This window comes from Mustela nigripes, chromosome 5 (assembly GCF_022355385.1).
Source record: "Mustela nigripes isolate SB6536 chromosome 5, MUSNIG.SB6536, whole genome shotgun sequence".
NCBI lineage: Eukaryota > Metazoa > Chordata > Mammalia > Carnivora > Mustelidae > Mustela > Mustela nigripes.
This window is the reverse complement of record NC_081561.1, coordinates 91100819-91123799: the sequence shown is the minus strand read 5'-3', so window position 1 is coordinate 91123799 and position 22981 is coordinate 91100819. Positions and strand designations below refer to the sequence as shown.

Here is a 22981-nt window from a genome sequence, read left to right as displayed (position 1 = left end):
ATCCCAGGCACCGAGGAAACAAGCCAATGAGGGCTCTCAGATACCTAAATTTTTAACTCGAGAAACCTGTCCATGTGTTTCATCCCTGCCACCAGAAATGGTTTTTATTAATTTTACTAATTGGTCAGCTCAAAATTTGTCATCTTCCCTTACTCTCTTCCACAGAAGAGATTTTAATGTGCTGCTATCTTAACCACTATAGTTTCCAGTTCTCCACAAGTCTGAGGGAGCCTTCTCATGGCATAAGCTTCCTGCTCCTAAGGTCTGAGGTGCTGCTTTTGGTGGGGCTATGCCACAATATGGACAGTGATGACGTAGAATCTTTCCAGAAACTAACAGATCTTTTTTGATTGTGCCGTGGTGGTGGATAGCTGTTCCTGCTGGCTTGCATGGGCATCTCAGAATACAGAACTGATGAATCACAGAACACCACACCATACTATAGGTTGGCTAATTGAATTTAAATAATAATAATAATAATAATAATAATAATGATAAAAAGAATCAGGTTAAAATGTGACCAAGGGTTAGAAACTTAGATTCAGGTGGAACCAATATTTATCGAGTGCAATATGCTCTGGGCACTTCCAAAACTTTTCATGAGCTCCATATCCAACGTGGGACTCACTCTCACATTAGCCCCAACCATCTTTAGGATATGGTTCCAATAATTAGGGCAAATAAACAAAACAGTGCCACGCCTTATACCAAGACAGGCATATCTTTGCAAATAAGAGCAAATGGTGCATCACAGAAACAATTACGGTGGGACAGTGGCACCATTTTACTGGGCTATTATTTTTGCACTTAAAAAACATTTTTAAGATGACTTGAGGTCAGTTAATATCTCTTGCTGAGTCTTCCTAAGGAAGAGACTCACAAGGTGCTAAAGGTCTGTGACACGGTTTGGGAACTTCAGGGCGGAGCCAGCAGCCAGCAGTCCACCAAAAAGAATTCTTTTCAGGAATGTGATGCCAGAGATGACCCATGTTGTACCTTAAATTGCAACAGCAACTTGAAAGTGACCTATATTTACTTCTTCCATGAACACTGCACGAGTGTCTGCAGTTGTCACAGAATAGCACCTCTAATTGCTGACCTCAGACAGTCAAACAGGTACAGTATGATGAAACCCTCGCAGTCCTGCAGACCTGTGATGGTACGATGGCCCTGGCGATTTGGTCTGCTCGGGGTAGGGGTGCACAGCAAAACTTCACGTGACAGGAGACATTTGAACTGGGTCTTTAAGTGTGACTCGGTCTTCAAGGAAGACGTTCATTCACAGAGCCAAAAAGTGTGTGAAGGCACAGCACACATCACTGAGAGATCTGTCACTTCTGTAGGACATGAAGGAGAATGACTAGTTCAGTTCAAACAGGTCAGGTAGGCATAACCCAAATCATGGAGGGCTTTATATGGACTTTGTCCTGTAGGAAGCAGAGATACTTCTGGAGGCTTTTAGACTCCTTCCATGGAGTTTGATGTAGATGACGTAGGAGAAATGGACTTGGATATTAATGGTAGAAAGAGCAAGCTGGAGGTAGAGCAGAGGGTGGATTGGTGAGAGCAAAGAGTTCTCTACCAACCCACTTCTTTCTCCATCTAGTCTTCTATCTTTGCTTTTCTCGTTGAATAGACCCCATTCTCTCCCTGACTTCCTTCTAGAGCTTCCTTAGCCTGCTTTCTCCCCTACTTCTCTGCAGCCTCTCCCCTACCAGTCCCCTTTCTGCTCTTTTCTCTCTCACTTTAGTAAGTACCATAATGCTGAAGACAACAGAGGGAAAAGAACAAAAAGAAAGCCAGCCTTTAATTTTCCCAAATACATATTTGACACATAAACACATAAACATGATTTCTTTAATCTCTCTGCTGTGTTGCTTTGCCTATATTAATTTATGTGCATAAATACTGAATACATAGCAAATGGATACTCAGTAATTTACTGAACTACTAATATATCCTCACTTTTATGCTGGACAGTGTCCTCCAGTATTGTGTTTAGTTCTCACAGCAACTCTAAAGCAATAGTTATTTTCACCCTCATTTTATAAACAAGGAAATGGAAGAAGAGAAGGTTGAATTTGTCAGAGGTCATGCAGATCTAGTAAATCGTGCAGCCAGCATGAGTCCTCAGATCTACTTGACTCCAAAACCCATGCTTTCAGGGAGTGACACGCATTGCTTCCCAGGCTTGTTTGTTCTTTCATTCAATAAATACTTACGGTACTACCATGTGCCACTCAGGAGTCCAGGTACTTAAAATATATCTCAGAACAGAGCAGAAAAAGAGTCTTGGACCCCATCAATGACTGTTCTTGGGAATGCATTTCTATTAGGCTCATAGACATGTCCACTGACAGTGAATGGATAAAAAGATGTGGTGTATATATGTACAAAGGAATATTACTCAGCCATCAGAAAGGATGAAATCTTACCATTTGCAGTGACGTGGATGGAACTGGAGAGTGTTATGCTAAGTGAAATAAGTCAGTCAGAGAAAGACAATTATCATATGGTTTTACTCATATGTGACACTTAAGAAATGAAACAGAAGATCATAGGAGAGGGGAGGGAAAATTAAAATAAGACGTAATCAGAGGGAAAGACTAGGAAACAAACTGAAGTTTGCTAGAGGGCATGTGAGTGGGGGGATCAGGTAACTGGGTGATGGACCCTGGGTGTTATATGCAACTGATGAATCACTGAAATCTACATCTGAAACTAATGACACACTATATGTTAATTAACTGAATTTAAATAAAATAAGATTAAAAAATTAGGCTTATACAGATTTTAAGCCTCTCACCTCAGAAAAGGCCAAATTTATTAGGGTTGCATGAGGATTATATGAAATCCTACTGTAAAAGTGGCTTGTGTGGTATATGCAAAAAGTAATTGAAGTATTTTGTGAGATCTCCCACTTCAGACATGTTGCCAAATAATAGTCTAACATTCACTGCATGCCAGGAACTCTTGTAAGAACTTTAACATGAATTAAAGCTAATTTACATCTCACAACAATCCTTTGAGGCATATATTATTATCAATTCTATCTTACAAAAACTGAAGCCCAGAGAAGTTAAGAAAGCTGCTCAAGGTTGCCTGCAGGAAGGTGGTAGATTTGGGATTAGACTTGGGCTGTTGGATTTTGGACCCACCTTTTTAACCATGATGCTATCTATATTGCCTCTGGAGCAGAAGACCCAAGCACAGGGGAATAGCTAGTGGAAGAACTGGTATCAGAGAAGGGTACTTGTTGGTTTTATGGCTGTTCCTAAGAGAAGGAACCCATCTCTTGAGAAGAGAACCCATCTCTTCTCAACCACCCATTCATCTTGGGAAGATCTCAGGGGCTGAGAGATGAATGAGTCTACATTCAAGTTTATAAGGAAGGCTATCAGAACAGACTTTTTGCTCATGTTTGGAGGTAAATCCCATGTATACTGAGGGCCTCAGCTAGCCAGAGGGGCAGGAGTGAGAATAACCCCAATCCACTGACGCAGAAAAGCACTCTCTTTCTGAGATGCTATTCATGCTACCATTTTGTCGTGTCTTTGGCCAACCCTCCTTAAAAGTGTTTTGAAGTTTGGAAGAACATTCTAGAGGGTGGGTTGAGGGGTGGTGGAAGGGAGAGCCATGGGGGATGTGGTACAGAGAGAAATCCAGGGAAATGTAATTGGGTGTTTCTGCAGTCAGTAAAACCTAAAACCTTCTTAAGGATCAAGATGCACTGACAAGTTTAGGGAGCAAGTATAGAAAACAAAACCCACTATTAGGAGCACTTTGAAATTAAAAAAGAAACTTCAAAAATGAGAAACTAGGATTTTAATGTTATTTGCATGCTTCTCAAAAATTATTCTGAGCTCAGCAGAATGTACTTATCCATATATACAAGCATCCTCCACTTGAAGGCTATTTCTCTAAAAACACAATTCTGACCATTTGGTTCCCTTCTCTAAAATCTCCTCATGATCTTCAGAACAAAGTCCAGGTTTCTTAGCCTTGCCTTCAAAGGCTTGTACTTTTGGATTTAATCTATTTTTCTAGAGTAAACTCAGACTATTCTGACTAGTAACTCTCACTGTTTCCCCCAAAGGCTTCATGTGTTCATGCCTTTGCTTGTGTTCTTCTCTCTGAGTGTAACCCCCTGATGTTTGGGGCCTTCTCTGTAGTATATACTTAAGACATTTTCTGCTTACCAAAGAATCATCCCTCATGGTTCTCTGCACCTCCACAGTTAGATGGGGCCATTGTGACTAGTTCTGTTCAGTGGCCTATTATTAAAAGAAGTGATGTGGATACTTCTAGGCCAATGCATTTCCAAGCTGGGGTGATTATATAATGCATTTATATACCACATAATGCTACAGTTAATATGAAGGAAGGAGACTCCAATGTAGTGGAACAGTTCTTTAGGGAGAAGGAACAGAACTTCCTGGTCATTGTATGCTCAGCTCCTTGCACTGCACAGAAAACTTATAGGGTCTCAGTAAACTTGTGTTCAAGGACCATGATAGTATGACTTTCTCTTAAGTAAAGTTTTGTTTTTTAAAAACTCAGCAATTTAGGAGGAATAAACTATAAGTTCCTGGATGCAATACATAAGTAAATTTAAATATTGCATTCATCTTGAAAGCACAAAAACTGTAATTTTCTATTACAGAAAAAGGGGACTACTTTGCCCCAAACCATATTAATATGGGATAAAGTCACCAAATTAAAGCTGTATATCCACAAAATATATAGTTACTAAGAAGTGAGAAACAGTAACATATTTTCACTGGCCTTCATAATCTCATCACACTGTTCTCTCAGAGTGTACAAGCAGATTTCAGTAATCCCACAGAAACTCCTTTCTTAAAGATCTAAATTCCATTGACATATAATGTATTATTATTACCAGAGGTAGAGGTCAGTGATTCATCAGTCTTATATAACATCCAGTGCTCGTTACAACACATACCCTCCTTAATGTCCTTAGTTACCCCATCCCTCCACAAGCCTCCCCTCCAGGAAACCTCAGTTTGTTTCCTAGAGTTGAGTCTCATGGTTTGTCTCCCTCTCTGATTTCAGCACATTTTAATTTTTCCTCTCTTCCCTATGATCCCTTGTTTTGTTTCTTAAACTCCACATGTGAGTGAGATTGTACCTATTTTGTTCAGCATAATAATCTCTAGTTCTACCCATGTCATTGCAAATGGCAAGATTTTGGTTTTTTGATGGCTGAGAAGTATTCCATTGTATATATGTATCTTCTTTATCCATTCATCTGTTGATGGACATCTGGGCTTTTTCTATAGTTTGGCTACTGTGGACATTTTTGCTATAAATATTGGGGTGCATGTGCCCCTGCAGATCACTGTTTTTGTATTTGTGGGGGTAAATACACAGTAGTCCAATTGCTGGGTCATAGGGTAGCTCTATTTTCAACTTTTTGAGGAACCTCCACACTGTTTTCCAGAGTGGCTACACCAGCTTGCATTCCCACCAACAGTGTAGGAGGGTTCCCCTTTCTTTGCATCCTTGTCAACATCTGTTATTTCCTGACTTCTCAATTTTAACCATTGAGTCTGGTATGAGGTGGTATCTCATTGTCATTTGTTGAGCATTTTTTCATGTGTCTGTTGGCCATTTGTATGTCCTCTTTGGAGAAATGTCTGTTCCTGTTTCCATCCAGCCCATTTCTTGATTGGATTATTTGTTCATTGGGTGTTGAGTTTGATAAGTTCATAATAGATTTTGGATACTAGCCCTTTATCTGATATGTCATTTGCAAATTTCTTCTCCCCTTCTGTTGGCTGTTTTTTGGTTTTGTCAGTCATTTCCTTTGTTGTGCAAAGGCTTCTTATCCTGATGCAATCCCAATAGCCCATTGTTGCCTTTGTTTCCTTTGCCTTTGGAGGCATGTCTAGCAAGAAGTTGCAGGACCTGAAGGATTCCTTGGGGAATTCTACTAAACTTTCAAAGAAGAAATAACACCTATTCTCCTGAAGCTCTTTCAAAAAATTGAAACAGAAGGAAAACTTCCAGACTCTTTTTATGAATCCAGCATTACCCTGATCCCCAAACCAGGCAAAGACCCCACCACAAAGGAGAATTTCAGACCAATATCCCTGATGAGATTCTCAACAAGATATTAGCTAATGGGATCCATCCCCACATTAAAAAATGATCCACCCTGACCAGGTGGGATTCATCCCTGGATTGCAAGGATGGTTCAATATTCACAAATCAATCAATGTGATAGAACAAATCAATAAGAGAAGAGAAAAGAACCACATGGTTCTCTCAATCAATGCAGAAAAAACATTTGACAAAATAAAGCATCTGTTCCTGATTAAAACGCTTCAAAGTATAGGGATAGGGGGAACATTCCTCAACTTCATAAAATCTATCTATGAAAAACCCACAGCAAATATCATCCTCAATGGGAAAAAGCTGACAGCTTTCCCACTGAGATCAGGAACACGACAAGGATGCCCACTCTCACCACTCTTGTTCAACATAGTATTAGAAGTCCTAGCAACAGCAATCAGACAACAAAGAGAAATAAAAGGTATTCAAATTGGCAATGAAGAAATCAAACTCTCGGGGCGCCTGGGTGGCTCAGTGGGTTAAGCCGCTGCCTTTGGCTCGGGTCATGATCTCGGGGTCCTGGGATCGAGTCCCGCGTCGGGCTCTCTGCTCGGCGGGGAGCCTGCTTCCTTCTCTCTCTCTCTCTGCCTTCCTCTCAGTGTACTTGTAATTTCTCTCTGTCAAATAAATAAATAAAATCTTTAAAAAAAAAAATAAATCAAACTCTCTCTCTTCGCAGATAACATGATACTTTATATGGAAAACCCAAAGACTCCATCCCTAAACTACTAGAACTCATACAGCAATTCAGTAATGTGGCAGGACACAAAGTCTATGTACAGAAATCAGTTGCTTTCTTAGACATGAACAATGTAAATACAGAAAGGGAAATTGGAGAATCGATTCCATTTACTATAGCACCAAGAACCATAAGATACCTGGGAATAAACCTAACCAAAGAGGTAAAGGATCTGTACTCAAGGAACTACAGAACCCTCATGAGAGAAATTGAAGAAGACACAAAAAGATGGAAGACCATTCCATGCTCATGGATCAGAAGAATAAACATTGTTAAAATGTCTATACTGCCTAGAGCAATCTATACTTTCAATGCCATTCTGATCAAAATTCCACTGGCATTTTTCGAAGAGCTGGAGCAAACAATCCTAAAATTTGTATGGAATCAGAAGAGACCCTGAATTACTAAGGAAATGTTGAAAAAGAAAAACAAAATTGGAGGCATCACATTGCCTGTTTTTAAGCTTTAATACAAAGCTGTGATCACCAAGACAGCTTGCTACTGGCACAAAAACAGACACATAGACCAGTGGAACAGAGTAGAGAGCCCAAATATGGACCCTCAACTCTATGGTCAAATAATTTTCGACAAAGCAGGAAAAAATATACAGTGGAAAAAAGACAATCTCTTCAATAAATGGTGCTGGGAAAATTGGAAAGCTATATGTAGAAAAATGAAACTCGACTATTCTCTTATACTATACACAAAGATAAACTCGAAATGGATAAAAGACCTCAATGTGAGGCAAGAATCCATCAGAATCCTAGAGGAGAACATAGGCAGTAACCTCTTCAACATCAGCCACAGCAACTTCTTTCAAGATATGTCTCCAAAGACAAAGGAAACAAAAGTGAACATGAATTTTTGGGACTTCATCAAGATCAAAATCTTCGGCACAGGGGCCCCTGGGTGGCTCAGTGGGTTAAGCCTCTGCCTTCGAGCTCTGCATCAGGCTTTCTGCTCAGTGGGGAGCCTGCTTCTCTCTCTTTCTCTCTCTGCCTACTTGTGATCTCTCTGTCAAATAAATAAATAAAATCTTAAAAAAAAAAAAATCTTCTGCACAACAAAGGAAACAGTCAACCAAACAAAGAGGCAACCCATGGAATGGGAGAAGATATTCGCAAATGACAGTGCAGACAAAAGGCTGATATCCAGGATCTATAAAGAACTCCTCAAACTCAACACATGCAAAACAGATAATCATGTCAAAAAATGGGCAGAAGCCATGAACAGACACTTCTCCAAAGAAGACATACAAATGGCTAACAGACATATGAAAAAATGTTCATCATCACTAACCATTGGGGAGATTCAAATCAAAACCACATTGAAAAACAACCCTTCACGAGTTAGAATGGCCAAAATTAACAAGACAGTAAATAATGTGTTTTGGAGAGGATGTGGAGAAATGGGAACCCTCTTCCACTGTTGGTGGGAATGCAAATTGGTACAGCCACTTTGGAAAACAGTGTGGAGATTTCTTAAGAAATTAAAAATACAGCTACTCTATGACACTGCAATTGCACTACTGGGTATTTACTCCAAAGATACAGATGTAGTGAAAAGAAGGGCCACCTGTACCCCAATGTTCATAGCAGCAATCAATGTCCATAGTCGCCAAACTGTGGAAAGAACCAAGATGCCCTTCAACAGACGAATGGATAAAGAAGATGGCCCATATATACAATGGAGTATTATGCTTCCATCAGAAAAGAATGAATACCCAACTTTTGTATCAATTTCAATGGGACTGGCAGAGATTATGCTGAGTGAAATAAGTCAAGCAGAGAGAGTCAATTATCATACGGTTTCACTTATTTGTGGAGCATAAGAAATAACATGGAGGACATGGAAACATGGAGAGGAGAAGGGGGTTGGGGGAAATTGGAGGAGGAGATGGACCATGAGAGACTATGGACTCTGAAAAACAATCTGAGGGTTTTGAAGGGGCGGGGGTGGGAGGTTGGGTGATCCTGGTGGTGGGTATTATGGAGGGCACGTATTGCATGGAACACTGGGTATAGTACATAAACAATGAATTCTGGTACATTGAAAAGAAATTTTAAAAAAAGTTGCTGTGGCCAAGGTTACAGAGATTGATGTCTGTGTTCTCTAGGATTTTGATGGATTCCTGTCTCACATTTAGGTCTTTCATCAATTTTGAGTCTATTTTTGTGTATGGTGTAAGGAAATGGTCCAGTTTCATTTTTCTGCATGTGAATATCCAATTTTTCCAACACCATTTGTTGAAGAGACCATCTTTTTTCCACTGGATATTTTTCCATACTTTGTCAAAGATTAGTTGGCCATAGAGTTGAAAGTACATTTCTGTGTTCTCTATTCCATTCCATTGATTACGTATTTGTTTTTGTGCCAGTACCATACTGTCTTGATGATTACAGCTTTGTAATAGAGCTTGAGGTCTGGAATTGTGACACCACCAGCTTTGGTTTTCTTTTTCAACATTCCCTTGGCTATTCAGGGTCTTTTCTGGTTCCATACAAATTTTAGGATTATCTGTTCCAGCTCTGTGAAAAAAGTTGATGGTGTTTTGATAGGGATTGCATTTAATGTGTTGATTACTCTATGTATCATAGACATTTAAATAATATTTGTTCTCCAATCCATGGGCATGGAAAGTTTTCCATTTCTTTGTGTCTTTCTCAATTTCTCTCATAAGTGTCCTGTAGTTTTAGAGTACAGATCTTTTCCCTCTTTGGTTTGGTTTATTCCTAGGTATCTTATGGTTCAGGGTGCAATTGTAAATGGTACTGATTCCTTAATTTCTCTTTCTTCTGTCTCACTGTTAGTGTATAGAGATGCAACTGATTTCTATGCATTGATTTTATATCCTGACACTTTGCTCAACTCCTGTATGAGATTTAGCAATTTAGGGGTGGAGTCTTTTGGATTTCCCACATAGAGTATCATGTCATCTGTGAAGAGTGAGAATTTGACTTCTTCTTTGCCAATTTGGGTGTCTTTTATTTCTTTTTGTTGTTTGATTGCTGAGGGTAGGACTTCTAGTGCTATGTTAAACAATAGTGGTGATAATGGACATGTTTCTGACCTTAAGGGGAAAAGTTCTCAGTTTTGCCCCTTGGGAATGATATTTGCTGGCCTTTTCATATATGACTTTTATGATATTGAGGTATATTCCTCCCCACCCCTACACTGTGATGAGTTTTAATCAAGAAAGGATGCTGCACTTTGTCAAGTGCTTTTTCTGCATCTATGGAGATCATAGGGTTCTTGTTCTTTTCCTAAAGAACCTTCTTCACTGAGTCTCCAAATACAATGATTCCAAGTGGTTTTAATTTAAGCTTGTTTATGATAAGATAAATGTTATTCTGATTGATTGACAAATGTCTACAGCAGCAATAAGAGCAATTATATTTGACATGAAGACATTATAAAATCTATAACCCAAACCTTTGAAGCCTGATTTGAAATGTCAAATTTGACTTATGAGAAACAGTTATAATCCTACTTCATGCAAAAAGCATTAGGTTAATGCTGGAGCAAAGTACTGTTGCCAAGCATGTGCTGGCATAATTAATCAAGGATATTTCAGAAATGAGTTGTCTCCAAGAGGTTATTGATTTACTGTCACGACACATTCTCCTTACGGCAGCGATAGTGCTCCAGAGCTGGGATGCCCTGGCATGCATGTTTCAGTGACTAAGCCTTGATCTGTCCTCCTGGACGCCTGCCATCCTGCACTGACATCTGCAAACACTCACATTTGACAGCTTCATGCCTGAGCGTGGTGGCTTCCAAGTTGATTAGGATGAGTTCAGAGGGGTTTTGGACCAGTCTGAGTGTAATTGAAAGCAGAGAACTGTGTCTCCAGAGAGAGAAATGCACCTAGTAAATAGCATCATGTTAATAGAGACTGTACATGTTCATAAATTGCTCATGTGCATGCAAATGCACATTGCAAATATATCCATATGCACACACATGTGTAAACACACCCCCACACACATGTGTGCACACATAAACATAGCATACGTAAGGGATGGTGCCGATCTTAGTTTTAATATTGAATATTTAATATTGAGGCTTATCTCTATTATCTTTTAAGCTAAATTCAAGTCTTACAGAAACGTTATTTGAACACAGACAAAGCAGCTATAACCCAGCTCTTTTTCACAATGATTTCGTGATCAGAAGGCCTCACAGCGCAGAATATTCTAATATTCTGCCAAAGACCACAGGGGAAAAGTCAAGGGAGAAAGTGACAATTTAGCTCACAGCTCAAAAACTTTTCTCTGTAGCCTTTTAATTTGATTTTGCAAACAGAAAAAGACACACTTTCTACACCAAGTAATGTTGATGGTTACAGAAGTATAGATGGACCCACAGTAGATACTGGGTGGAGAGAGGCCTCTAGGAAATGGATAACATCAAGTTCAATGTCCCTTCTAGGTCTTTTTGCAAGTCATGTTTTCCTGTAAATTTTCTATAAATTTGGCTGCATTGCTGATTGTATGACCACTGAATATGGATGAATGGGGCCTCTAGCAGCTGCATAAGCTCTTCTCTCTAATGGGGAGGTAAAGAGAAGAAGAGCCCCCATTGGCAGGCTACATGACTTCATGGCAACTGGAGCCCTTCTGGACCCTAGGCTCCTCATCTGTAAGAGTCAACAGCAGGGATCCTAAGTCCTGAGAATTCATGTCTATATCCTTGATGATACACTTCTGTGTCCAGTGTTTGTATCTGCCCTTCCTTCCTCCCTCACCATAAACTTTCATTTTAATGATAACACATATGGTGCACAAATATTAAGTATCAGGGGGTTGTGTGTTCACAAAGTGAACTCACTCCCATAACGAGCACCTACAACAAAAAGCCCCCGTCATATCCCCGTCATATCCCCTCTTGTCAACTAATCTCCCCCTCAATGTGACCACTACTCTGACTTTGAACACCAAAGTAGTTATGTTTCATTTTAAAATTTATATGGCTGCAATATTATACATATAGATTTAGATATAGATATATATTTGGTGCCTGGTTTTGCTCAATATTACATTCGTGAGACTCATCCATGTTGAGGCTTAGAGTTGTGGGTTTCCATTCTTGCTGCTGTATAGTTCTCTATTGTGTAAATACAACACAATTTATTCAGTTATTCTTCTGTCGATGACACTGTGGCTTCTTTGCAGTTTGATCCATTTAGAAAACAGGCTGCTAAGAACATTCTTGTGTTCTTCTCTTGGTGAACACATGTTTGCATTTTTCTTGGCTATATGCTGAGGAGAGGAGTTGCAGAATATACAACGTCAGGGAGTTTTTCAAGGTGATTGTACCAACTTACACTCCTGTTAGTGGTGTAGAGAATTCCACACATTCCACATCCTTGTCAGCCTTGAGGCTGTCTGTCCTTTTCGCTTCAGTAGTTCTCATGCTTGCCCTTTAAACAACAGCATTGCTCTCCTAACCGCTATCACCTTCGGTCCCAGGGGACCCAGATTGTCACAGTGTTGTAGGTCAGTTTTCCTGTGGAGCAGACTCTGAGGTAGAACCAGCATGCAGAAGGCCTATTGGGAAGTTTCTGAGCATTAGTGTCTGTCAGAGGAGAAGGAGGAAGAGCCACGATGCAGAGGGAGAAGGGAGCCTGGGATGCGGTCTCAGCCTGGCTGAACCATGGTGAGCTTGGAAGCCGGCCCTGTCCTTCAGAGCTGCCTTGAACTGGAGTAGGTGGACCGGATCTTTGTACCTTCCCAGACCAGTTATGGGTGTGGGCTTCCCCAGCGAAGGGACCTGACCTCCATCAAGACAGTTCTCCTCCGGAGAGGTTCCAGGAAAGGACATCAGAAAGCACTGACAAGGGCAGCACTCCCAGCTGCTAGCAAAGTAAGTCTCTTGTCCCAGAGGGGCCTGGGTGGCACATCACCACCTCCACGGAACATGGATGGTCTTTGTTCAAATCTTATTTGCTAGCCCATTCCATGTCTTGGCCATAGGATCAGGAGTGAAACTAGCAAAACTTCTATTTGTGAAATTCATCGAGGGAATATCTACCACCACAAGAGCCTGACCGTTCCCACCTGCACTGCAGGTCTGTGAATGCACTGACATTGGCACTGAGGTGAACTTTGCATTTTTAGGAGGCAAGAAGCTGGTCAGTATATGGTAAAATCCCTCACTACCCCTGGGAGCTATAAAGTCAGCTGTTGTAATTCTACACATGGTCAAGCATGATGAATCAGCCTTCTTGACATGCAGCGGGGTTTCGTATTACATAGGATATAGTTGGCACTTCATGCTCTTCACAACTTGTTATCAATTTGTAGCTAGTCAACAATTTATTTAGCTGAATAAGGCATAGGCTAGACAGTCTAGTTTTGGTGACCATGGATTTGAGATTCTAGGAACCATGCCAGTCATTCTCTTGTGAGAAAGTGTATATGAGAGGGGATTCTCAAGGAAGAAATAGGCTTTAGGCTCCAGATGAAGATCTTAACAAAGTGACCTTTGATTTTATTTTTCCTTATGGCCTATGTTTTGTTATTTGCACCCACAGACCAGTATTTTAAACAACTTTTGTTTTCCAAACCATATATATCATCTCATAATTCTCCCCATTTTAATATAATTAATCAAAGACATACATTTTGGCCAGCATCAGATCAGTATGAGATCAACAGTATTACTACACAGCTCACAGAGTTCAGCCAAATCAAAGAAACCTGACATTTTCATTAGCCTCTGTAGCCTAATCAAGGGCAGAGCTTTTTGTAAGCTTAAACACAACTCATGGGCTGTTCCCCATACCTACTTTTCTTGACCCCTGGGAGTCAGGTCTCCATTGTGCAGATATCTTGGGTAAGCAGAAAAATCCCCAGTGTACATAGTGATGACTGAAATTTGTGTCTCTTCACAGAAGACCTCCTCACTCGTGGATATTGGACCTTCAAGGGTTGTTCATCGGCTTTTGTCTTTAGGTCGACTGGCCCCCTGCTCCAGCCAGCATTATTTTCTGACTCAGTGTTCCTTTTTCTTTGCTAGTCATGGATCAAAGCTTTAGGGGAGCCTCTAAAGAAGGAGTAGGATGAGAGCAGAGCTCACTTAGAGAGTGAGAATTCTCACTCTTAATAATCAGAGAGGATGAAGGAGAAAGATGATTCCACAGTGTAAAATGAGGAGCATTTTGGGCTGTATGAACTAGGTAACAGCAGTCAGTTCCAGAATCCTGGCACAAAGAATAAAGTGAGCTGAATGTTGTACGAAAGCCGTGTGCTGGGCTCTATGAGGATGGGCACCTTAGGGGTTATGAAAGCGGAATACACTGAAAGTATAAATTGATTCAATAACTCTTCTGTTAAATTTATGAACATGACCAAGAATAAAGGATTAGTAAGGAAAGCTAGGGTCCATTGAGAATACCAAGCATCCTTATAGTTAAGGAAACTATATATATATATATATATATATATATATATATATATATATATGTCCTTCTCCAGTGTTGAGGAGGACCCCTTCCTCTGGCCTTAACTGGTCTGGGGTCTGACCCACCATGGTGATGGCTTCAGTCTAGAAGAAACAAGGTGGCTTCCAGTATTTGAGCAGAGATGCTAGAATCTGTTAGATGCTTGAACAGAAGATGGTTTACAAATGTCGATGAGGAACAGGATAGGGGAGGAGAGGGAGGCAAGGGCCAGGTTGCTCCACTGAGTCATGTGCGTATTCTTTGACTCTGCCTAAATTGGTCCTTAGTCATATTATTGTCTTTGATCGATTCTTGACAGATCATCTCAGGTGATTTCCATCTAATTCCTGCAGGGAATGGGCCCCTGTCTTATCCTTAATTCCTTTTAATTCATCAGCTATGGAGGATTACAGATAAGCAGGATTCTAAATCAGAGTAATGAAGAGAAATGTCATTGAGCGATATCTGGCTGCCCCTGGTGTGCTAAGGGCTGGAGATGAAGGAAATGAAATGTATAGTGTAAGAAACCGACTTCACAGCCTTGCAGAGGCAGCCAGGAAGGAGCGTGTGCACAGGGCTTTCAGACAGTAGGTGCTTTGTACATCTTTGTGCAATGGGGGAGTGCGTAAGGGGTCTGCAGAAACATGGCGGATGCTGAAGGCATGACCCGGTTACATTCTGTCATTTTAAGTTCACAAGGAGGATGAGCCAGTCTTCCTATAAGTGTTTCTCTACCAAAACTCTCTCCTCCAAGTGAGGTATATTGTGTTCAGCTCTTGCCAAACTTAAATTGCATCCATGTTAAAGAGGGAAAAAGGCTTTAGCACATTCCTTAGGGGAATGGAAACAATTTATTTTGTTTGTTTCTAATGGAGAGGGTTAGCTCCAAAATCTCACTGTGAGGTCTGAGAATCTGGGTTGAGGACTGCAAGGCGGCCAGAGGGAGCGGGAGAAGGAGAGAGAGAGAAAGAGAGAGGGGGTGACAGAGTGGGAGTGAAACAGAGAGAGGGAGAAAGAGAGGGAGGAGAAAGGAAGAGAGAGAGACTAGTCCCTGAGACCTCCTCAGGTGATTGAGACAGCAGAAGCAGCCACTTACAAAGCCAACACATCAACTATACTTCCTGGATTTAGGGCAGGAATACATACTTAGCTAAGTATTATATGAATTGATGTGCTTTCACAATATTTAGTTTTTCTTAAAAATGCTTGTTTTGTTTTAAAATTAAAACCTTCCTCTGCTGCTCAGCACAACCAAGTATAATACAATTTTGGGGGTGGTAGTGGTGGTGGTTTCTGTTTGTTTTGTTTTTCTCCTTGATATTCAGAGAATGGAACCGCCAAGCTTACAGTTCACCTCGCTTCAGAGGAGGGACGTTGAAGGCATAAATGCAAATGACCTGGGCAATAACAAGTAATGAGCTTTTGGAAAGACTCTCTGATTTCCCAACATGAGCTGGATGATGAGAAACATAAGCATGATTTCTCATCTACTGGTGTCCCCAAAAGTTTATTTTATAATATAATTTCTATCCAAAGGGTTGGCTTAGTCTCCTAACTCGAGTGGAGCATCATCACTGCAAAGCTGCAAATGTCAGTATACAGCCTCAGGGTTAACATGGGCAGCATAAATAACAAAGAAAATGCATCCTTCTCTGAGTTCCCAAGCCTGTAATAAGACTGCTGGCATTTCAGTGATATACAGTCTCTTTTTATGTTCGGCAGAGAGCAGTATGCTGTGGGTCTTGGAGATATTGTTTGATTGCTTTACAGAAACCAATCAATAACACACAGGTAAAGTTTTCTGCAAGATACATAAATCCTAGCATGGGGAGACCAGCTGTTGTGAGATTCTGGATGGGTGCCAGTTTCCAACTGGGGAGTCTCAAGGAAATGATCCTGAATCTGGGGCTTTGTTTGGATTTCAATGGAACATAATCGGGCGACATCTGGTCCCCCCACCTTGTGCTGGCTTGGCCACACTTCCTCCGCTGTGGCTCTGGGCACCTCCTGCAGGGCTTCCTGTGAGTGCCAAGGACCAGTACCCTGCCTGTCACCAGCTGCCAATCAGTTTTTCACAGCGGGGGACAAAGAAAACGAACTTGGGGCCCTGAAGAGGCCTGCTGAGAACGACTCATAAAAATGATCTTTAAATCCAATTTGGGTCCTGCTGCCCTACAAGTTACTGGACATGAGATGGAAAAAGAAATTTAAAACTAACTTTGGGGCAGGGGCAGGGAGAGGAGCTAGCAGAAGGGAATCAGGAAAAACATGGGAAATTGGCAGCAGTGCGGTGGGGCACAGGGTAATGGAAATGGAGAGAAGGGGTGAGAGACCTAATGAATGAGGGATAATAATAAACAAATTCATGGAAATACATGCACCCTTACTAATAAGCAGTGACATTCAAGTGAAAAACTCTTTTCACATATTAAATTAGCAAGTCTTTCTTTTTAAAATAAGACTATGTTGCAAGAAGGAGGTGAAAAATGCATGCTCCTGAATATTGGACAAAGAATGTGTGACAACCACTCTTTTGGATGGGAACTGACCTTATTATCAAGGGCCCTGAACCTTTTCCCAAAGACTGTAATTGAACTTCTGGGTCTATGCTAAAGAAATAATAATCAGCCTAAATAAAATAAATAAGCACAAGATAAAAACATACCCTTCCTCAGCTTAGTGAACAAAGATATTTTCCCTAACCATATTTATAGCAGCAGAATAATTAAAAATTCTAACGATCTACAATGAGGGAAAGGTTTTTAAATTAAGATATAACCACTTCACAAAATAATACATAGCCCCTAAAAGATATCAAGAAAAATACTTATCATATTTAGATATCAAAGAACATCAAAGACTACTGACATTATCATATGCAGTTTTGAAAATCTTGTTTTTGTTCCTAAAAGGAAGACATTATAACATTAACAATGACTTCCTTTGTCTGCAGGACCATGAGTGACCTTCTTTCTTGTTTCTACAGTTTTGTATTTTTTAAAATGCTCTTTAATTTGTATGTATTACTTTATTATTAAAGATAACTTCATGAAAAATTTTATGCACCAAATAAAAGGTATATGGAATATATGTAAGGAAAAATACTTGAATGTTTTTAAGAAAACCCAGAAATATGAAGAAACAGGGCTCAGCTTACAGCAGATGCTAAAAGGAACAGGAAACAGGGTGAAAAGGAGAATGTTCTAAATATGAGAATTAAAACTGTAAGGGGAAGGGAGAAACATAAGTCAGTGATAAGAAAGGAAGAAAACCAGATAAAGTCGCAGGACACAGAAAATGAAAAGGAAGGGCTAGCCAATGAAAAGTGTATTGTTGACTACTGGATCCCTGTGGCTTTGCTGGAGGACATTTAGAAATGTTTGGTCATTGGAAGTAGTGCTGGGACAAGACCACATGCCTTTACAAACAGTGAAGTCAGAGATGACTGGACCCAGCGGAGGCAATGGATGAATCTGATTTTCCTTGTTCACTGCCATGGCCAGGAGTTCTGGAGTTTTTGGTTTCAAGTTCTCAAGTCAGTCGGCTAGGATGTAAGTGCCCCAGCAGAGATTCCTTATGGCTTTCCCATTGCCAGTGGATGGTCCCCTGCTTATCTCGGGTGGTCATTTGATCTATGATATCTCAGGCTAACTAATCAGATTTGTTTGTGGAGAAATGGAAAGGGAAGAACTTAGAGAGTGTGGCAATAATCAAGCATATTGAAAATTGCTGAAAAATTGATAATGTAGTGTAGGCAGAAAAGTGTACTTTGCATAAGTCTCATGTGTGGTCCCCTAAAGAGTGTCTGTCTCTGGCCCTCTGGGAAACTCGAGGGGAAAGCATAATTGTTCAATGTTTTCCTAAGATCTTCCACTTGCTAGATTGTAAAACATTTTTATTTTTAATGACTCTTAGATTTTAGTTCTGTTTGATGTATATTGGCTGCCTCTATCTTTTCCTAATCCTGCCTGAAATCCCTTCCTTCATTCTAGAAACTCTTGAGAATCCCTACTTCTTAAAACCCATATATGATCAAGTAGTAAGTTAATGGGATTTCTGGCAGCAATTTCCTTCATCTGAAGGCCACAGCTTCCCAGAATTTCCCTATTTTCTCTGCCTCTGCTTCCCTTTGGCTCTGCAGCTTCACATACAGTAAGATAAAAGAGGACAGTTCTTGTTCTCCAGCGTCACTGTAAAATCAGGCAGTGCTGCATGGTAGAGTTTTTCCCACAGTAAGTAATTCCTTTTACCTCTCACTTGTGGATGGAGCCTTCAGTTTCCTAGAGAAAAAGTATCCTGGCAATGATGTCACCCTGTTTGAACAACATGAAGTATTTAATATTTCTGATCCTACTCGGATTATATAAACCCATTTACCTTCCCCTGGTACAGTTTAAATTTGCAAGTAGATTTAATAGAGAGATTTTTCTTGCTAAGCTATATTACGAAAACACTTCCTCTTGCAAATTCTCCCTTTGCCTTCTGTTAGTCATTTCGCTGCCACATCCATGGCTGGGCTGAAGCAATTGTGGAAAGCCTCTTAGCCTCAGCACCTTGAATGTGTCATTCGAATCTTTTTTTCAAAGTGGGATGGGGTAGAAACTCCCTCTCTTGCTCATAACTCACACGTTTGCTGAAAGATAATCACTGAGAGAAACTGACCATAAACTAACCATTTGCTTTTCCCAGAGTCCAAGGATTACCAGCCAATTTAAATTTACTGCACTAGCGTCAAGGAAGGAAAAGAATTTGAAGAAGTTCCTTAAGTCATTGCAAGGTTAGAGTTATTTGCTTAGCTCATTGCTCTCATTGGAGGTGTCCTTAACTAGATTTCTCTTTTTCACCAGAGACAATGGCAACTCTAAGTGAGTGAGGTTTCTTAGAACTTTTCATTTCTGTCCACTCAACCCATGTGGGGTTAGTTTGGAGGTGATTCTGTTTCTCCAGGTGCACTGAAACACTTTAGGCTCTGGCATTTGAAACGTTTTTATACGGAGGAAAGGTGTTACAATTTATATGTGTTATTGTAATAGCTTTATACTTCTCCCCTGTAGATTCTGACATTTAAACAAAGCTACTTTTCTTGCCTGCTTAGGTCAAGGCCACCAATGTTCACATGCTACCCCCAAATCCAGCTTTGCAAGGTTTGCAAGTCATCAACATTGAAGAGCACCCAATACGTTCCTTCTTCCTTCCACAGCCCTCTGGAACAATCAGCTGTGTGTGGGTAACAATGAGGGTCCCAGGCCATCATCTCAGGCTGTTTTCTTGGGTTGAAACTCTGGGACTCTCATTTTTAATTTTCTTCCCTTCCCCTTTAACTAAAGAGGTGAAGCCAAAGAGAAAGGCGTGCTTTTATTTTTTGTTAATTTTAATAAGCAAAAGAATGAGGTTGACTGTGGGCTTTCTTTATGTAAAATGTACTGAACAATGAATAAAGAGCTTTTGCAGGTATGAAATGAGAAACAGCTGATTAAGGGAAGGGTTCTGAAGTTGGATGTGGTTGGCATTCTAGGTTTGTACTTACTGGCTTTGGGGCAGAAAGTCAGCTTATTTAAGCCTCAGTTTACACATCTATAAAATGGGATTAAAAAGAATAGCTCACCTAATGGTATTTGGAAATAAATCAGACAAAGTATATAAAACGTTCATCATAGTACCTGCCACAGACTAAGTGTTCCAGAGATGTTTGTGTTGTCATTGTTTTATTGTCCCAGCTGTAATCTTTCCTTGATTCTTCCTTATGACCACAGTACCTTGGAGGGTTTTGAGTGAACTTGAAATACAGTGGCCTTAACCAGCCCATATAGGGAATCTATGATCATGGATGGATGAATGAAAGAATGAATGGATGGATGAAGTTTACTGGCTCTTAAAGAAAATCAGAGGATAGTAGTAAATTCCAACTATTTAATAACCAACTATTTAATAACAATATATTGAATTCACATAATAGGGGTAGGGAGGGATATCTGTAAGGGTAGAATACTCTTACTGTCTTTATTTACCCCCTTCTCCAATATGTTTTTGGTCCACATACTCTATCACAATCTCTATAGAAATGGTTCAGTTGGCCTCCAGGTCATTATATCCAAATCTTAGCATACTGAATCTTTTAGGCAATTAACGTCAGTATGTTTAAAGCTAAATTCATCACCAGCCATCTTCAAGTTATTCATTATTTCAAGATATGGTTCCCCATCCATTATCCAATAGTGTTCAAATAAGAGACTGAGAGTCATTCTGACTTCTTCCTTCAGATTCCTGTTGGTAAAACTGGTTGGGAAACACTGGGAACAGATCAGGTCTTTTTTTTGGCGGGGGGACATGGGGAGGTTACATTTCTAACTTTGGCTATGAGCATTAGACATGAAGAAGCCTTATGATGATCAAGTACATGTAACTTGGCAGCTTGGAAAGAAGATTTAGCTACATAGTAAATGAAGCCTTGGGTAAATAAGCTCACTTAGGAGAAAAGTATATATTAAGACCAGAAGAGGGCCTAAGAACAAGCCTTGGAGAACTCTGTTTTGTGCTGGATAGAGCACAATGGATTGTGCTGGATTGAGCCTGCAATGCACAGTAGAGGAAGTAGCCAGAGACATACAAGGAGAGCCAGAAAATGTTGTATTAAGGAGCCAAGGGAAGAAAGATCTGAGGAGAGAGCAGTCAGTAGCATTTAATGCCACTGACAAGGCAAAATGAGGACTGAAAATGTCTACTGATGTTCTGGCAAATGGAGGTCAGCAGAGACCTTGGTAAAAGCCGTATCAATGGTTGATGGAGATAGAAGACAATAGTGTAGTCAATCCCTTTAGTCCATATTATTCAATCTAAACTCTTAGGCTTAGAATTTAAGACCTTTCCTTAACTGTTCCTCAAGTTGTTTTCAAGGTAAGGTTTCATTTATAATCTCCAAAGTGACTCTTTGCTTTAACTATGTCAGTCAGTACCCCTGTCCCCCCAAGGATTTCTTTCTGCATTCTGTTCACATGTCCCCCTTTGATTTTCTCTACCAAGAAAGTCCATGGAATACCTTTGTTAGTTAGCAGAGGATGCGGGGTAAGAAGCATGTGAAAGAAGAAAAATCTTTAAGCAAATGTTTTATGAGTTTTGCAAAAGGGTGTGGCTGAGAACAGAAGATATTGCTCTCTTTAATGTTAGCAATGATTAAGAAGAAATCTTTGCATGGGGATGACTTGGAGTTCAGCATTGCTGAGTCAGTGCAAACATTAATTTATTGATGATTTGAGTCATAATTTGCCAGTTGACTGTTCACAATTCATGAAGAGGCTGAATAAACTCAGCTCATTTGAACTTGTTCAGCATGTTCAATACTCTCCCATTTTATGGCAGATTAAACGATGTGGAAGACTTTTGTCTTTATTTTACTGATGAGGAAATTGAGGGCTTGCATTCTTTAGCATTTGTATAGGAAAGGTTCAGTCTAGTGGGAAACATCTGGCCTTTGTCTTTGGAGAAAACTAGATTCAAATACTGCTGATGTCAGTGATTAAATTGGAGGACTGTGGACATTTATTTGGCTTTTCTGATTCTCAGTTTCCTCATCTATTAAATGGGGATAATACTATTCACATGTGATTGTCATGAGAACTAAATTATATAAACCCACAGCTGTGCAAAAACAAGCATTCAATAGTTACTAGTTTCCTTTCCTTTCCCTCCTTAATTTTCAAAATCCCAACAGAAAAAGCAACACCAGATGCACATGGATATGCTTAACCTGAGCGCTGGCAGGATGTGATGGATGATAAGGGAACTCAGCCTCTCACCACAGTATATGTGTTTGGAGCTAAATCTCCATCTTCCATAGACATTATTGGACACAGTAAGAATTAGAGCTCATAAAGGGGTTATCTTGGCTTGTTGGACTGACTGAGCTCATGGGGTCAAGACAGAGTGTACATGTGTGAGGAGAGGGACCATGATTTATCTTTCTGTCTCCACACGGCTTGATACAGTATCCAGAAACTACCAGATAACCCAAGAAACATGGGATGGTGTGTTGGCTAGTTAATGTAACAGATGAAAAAAGCCTAGGTGGCTTAGATAGTTCAGTATCTGCTTTTAGCTCAGGTCAGGATCCCAGGGTTCTGGGATTGAGTCCTGAGTCAGGCTCTCTGCTCAGTGGGGAGTCTGCTTGTCCCTCTCTCTCTGCCCCTCTCCCCTGCTTGTGCTACCTTGCACTCTCTCCCGCCCTCCCTCTCTCTCATATAAATAAAAACTTTAAACAAAGAAAAAGAAAAAAGCCTGGCTTAAAAAAAAAAAAATTCAACTTGGCTTTGACACAAACTCTGCTTGACCGGGGGCAAATTACATAAAACATCGCAATTTTAGTTCTTTGCGGAGCCCCTTAGAGCCAAAATGTTCTGAGAACCAAACCAAATCAAATCCAAACCAAAAAGGCAGGCATAACACTTTTTGTAGAAATATAAATGCTTAACTCTAATAGTTTAACCCATACACACATGTAGAAACAGTTATATATTCTCACTGAAAACTCTAAAGATTCTTAAGTATTGCATTTGCACTAATTTCAGAGGTTTAATTTGTTTTTTAAGGGTTTTCTCAATTCTTTGCAGAGGTCAGTGATTTTTTTTTGTTTCTATTCTTTCTTTTTTTTAAGAAATTTATACTACCTG

General features: G+C 40.1%; 1 protein-coding gene across 8 annotated transcripts in view; it reads right to left on the bottom strand.

Annotated features, from left to right (window-relative positions):
* AIG1 (androgen induced 1) overlaps positions 1-22981 on the bottom strand; it is a 271080-nt gene that overhangs the window by 63932 nt on the left and 184167 nt on the right. The window contains exon 4 of one of the 8 annotated variants that reach the window (XM_059400858.1): positions 1791-6752. The exons of the other annotated variants lie outside the window; for them this stretch is intronic. Coding sequence (XP_059256841.1) covers positions 6639-6752 — 114 coding nt within the window. The 3' untranslated portion in view covers positions 1791-6638. Of the gene's footprint in view, positions 1-1790; positions 6753-22981 lie in introns of those variants that run through there. 8 annotated transcript variants of the gene reach the window in all.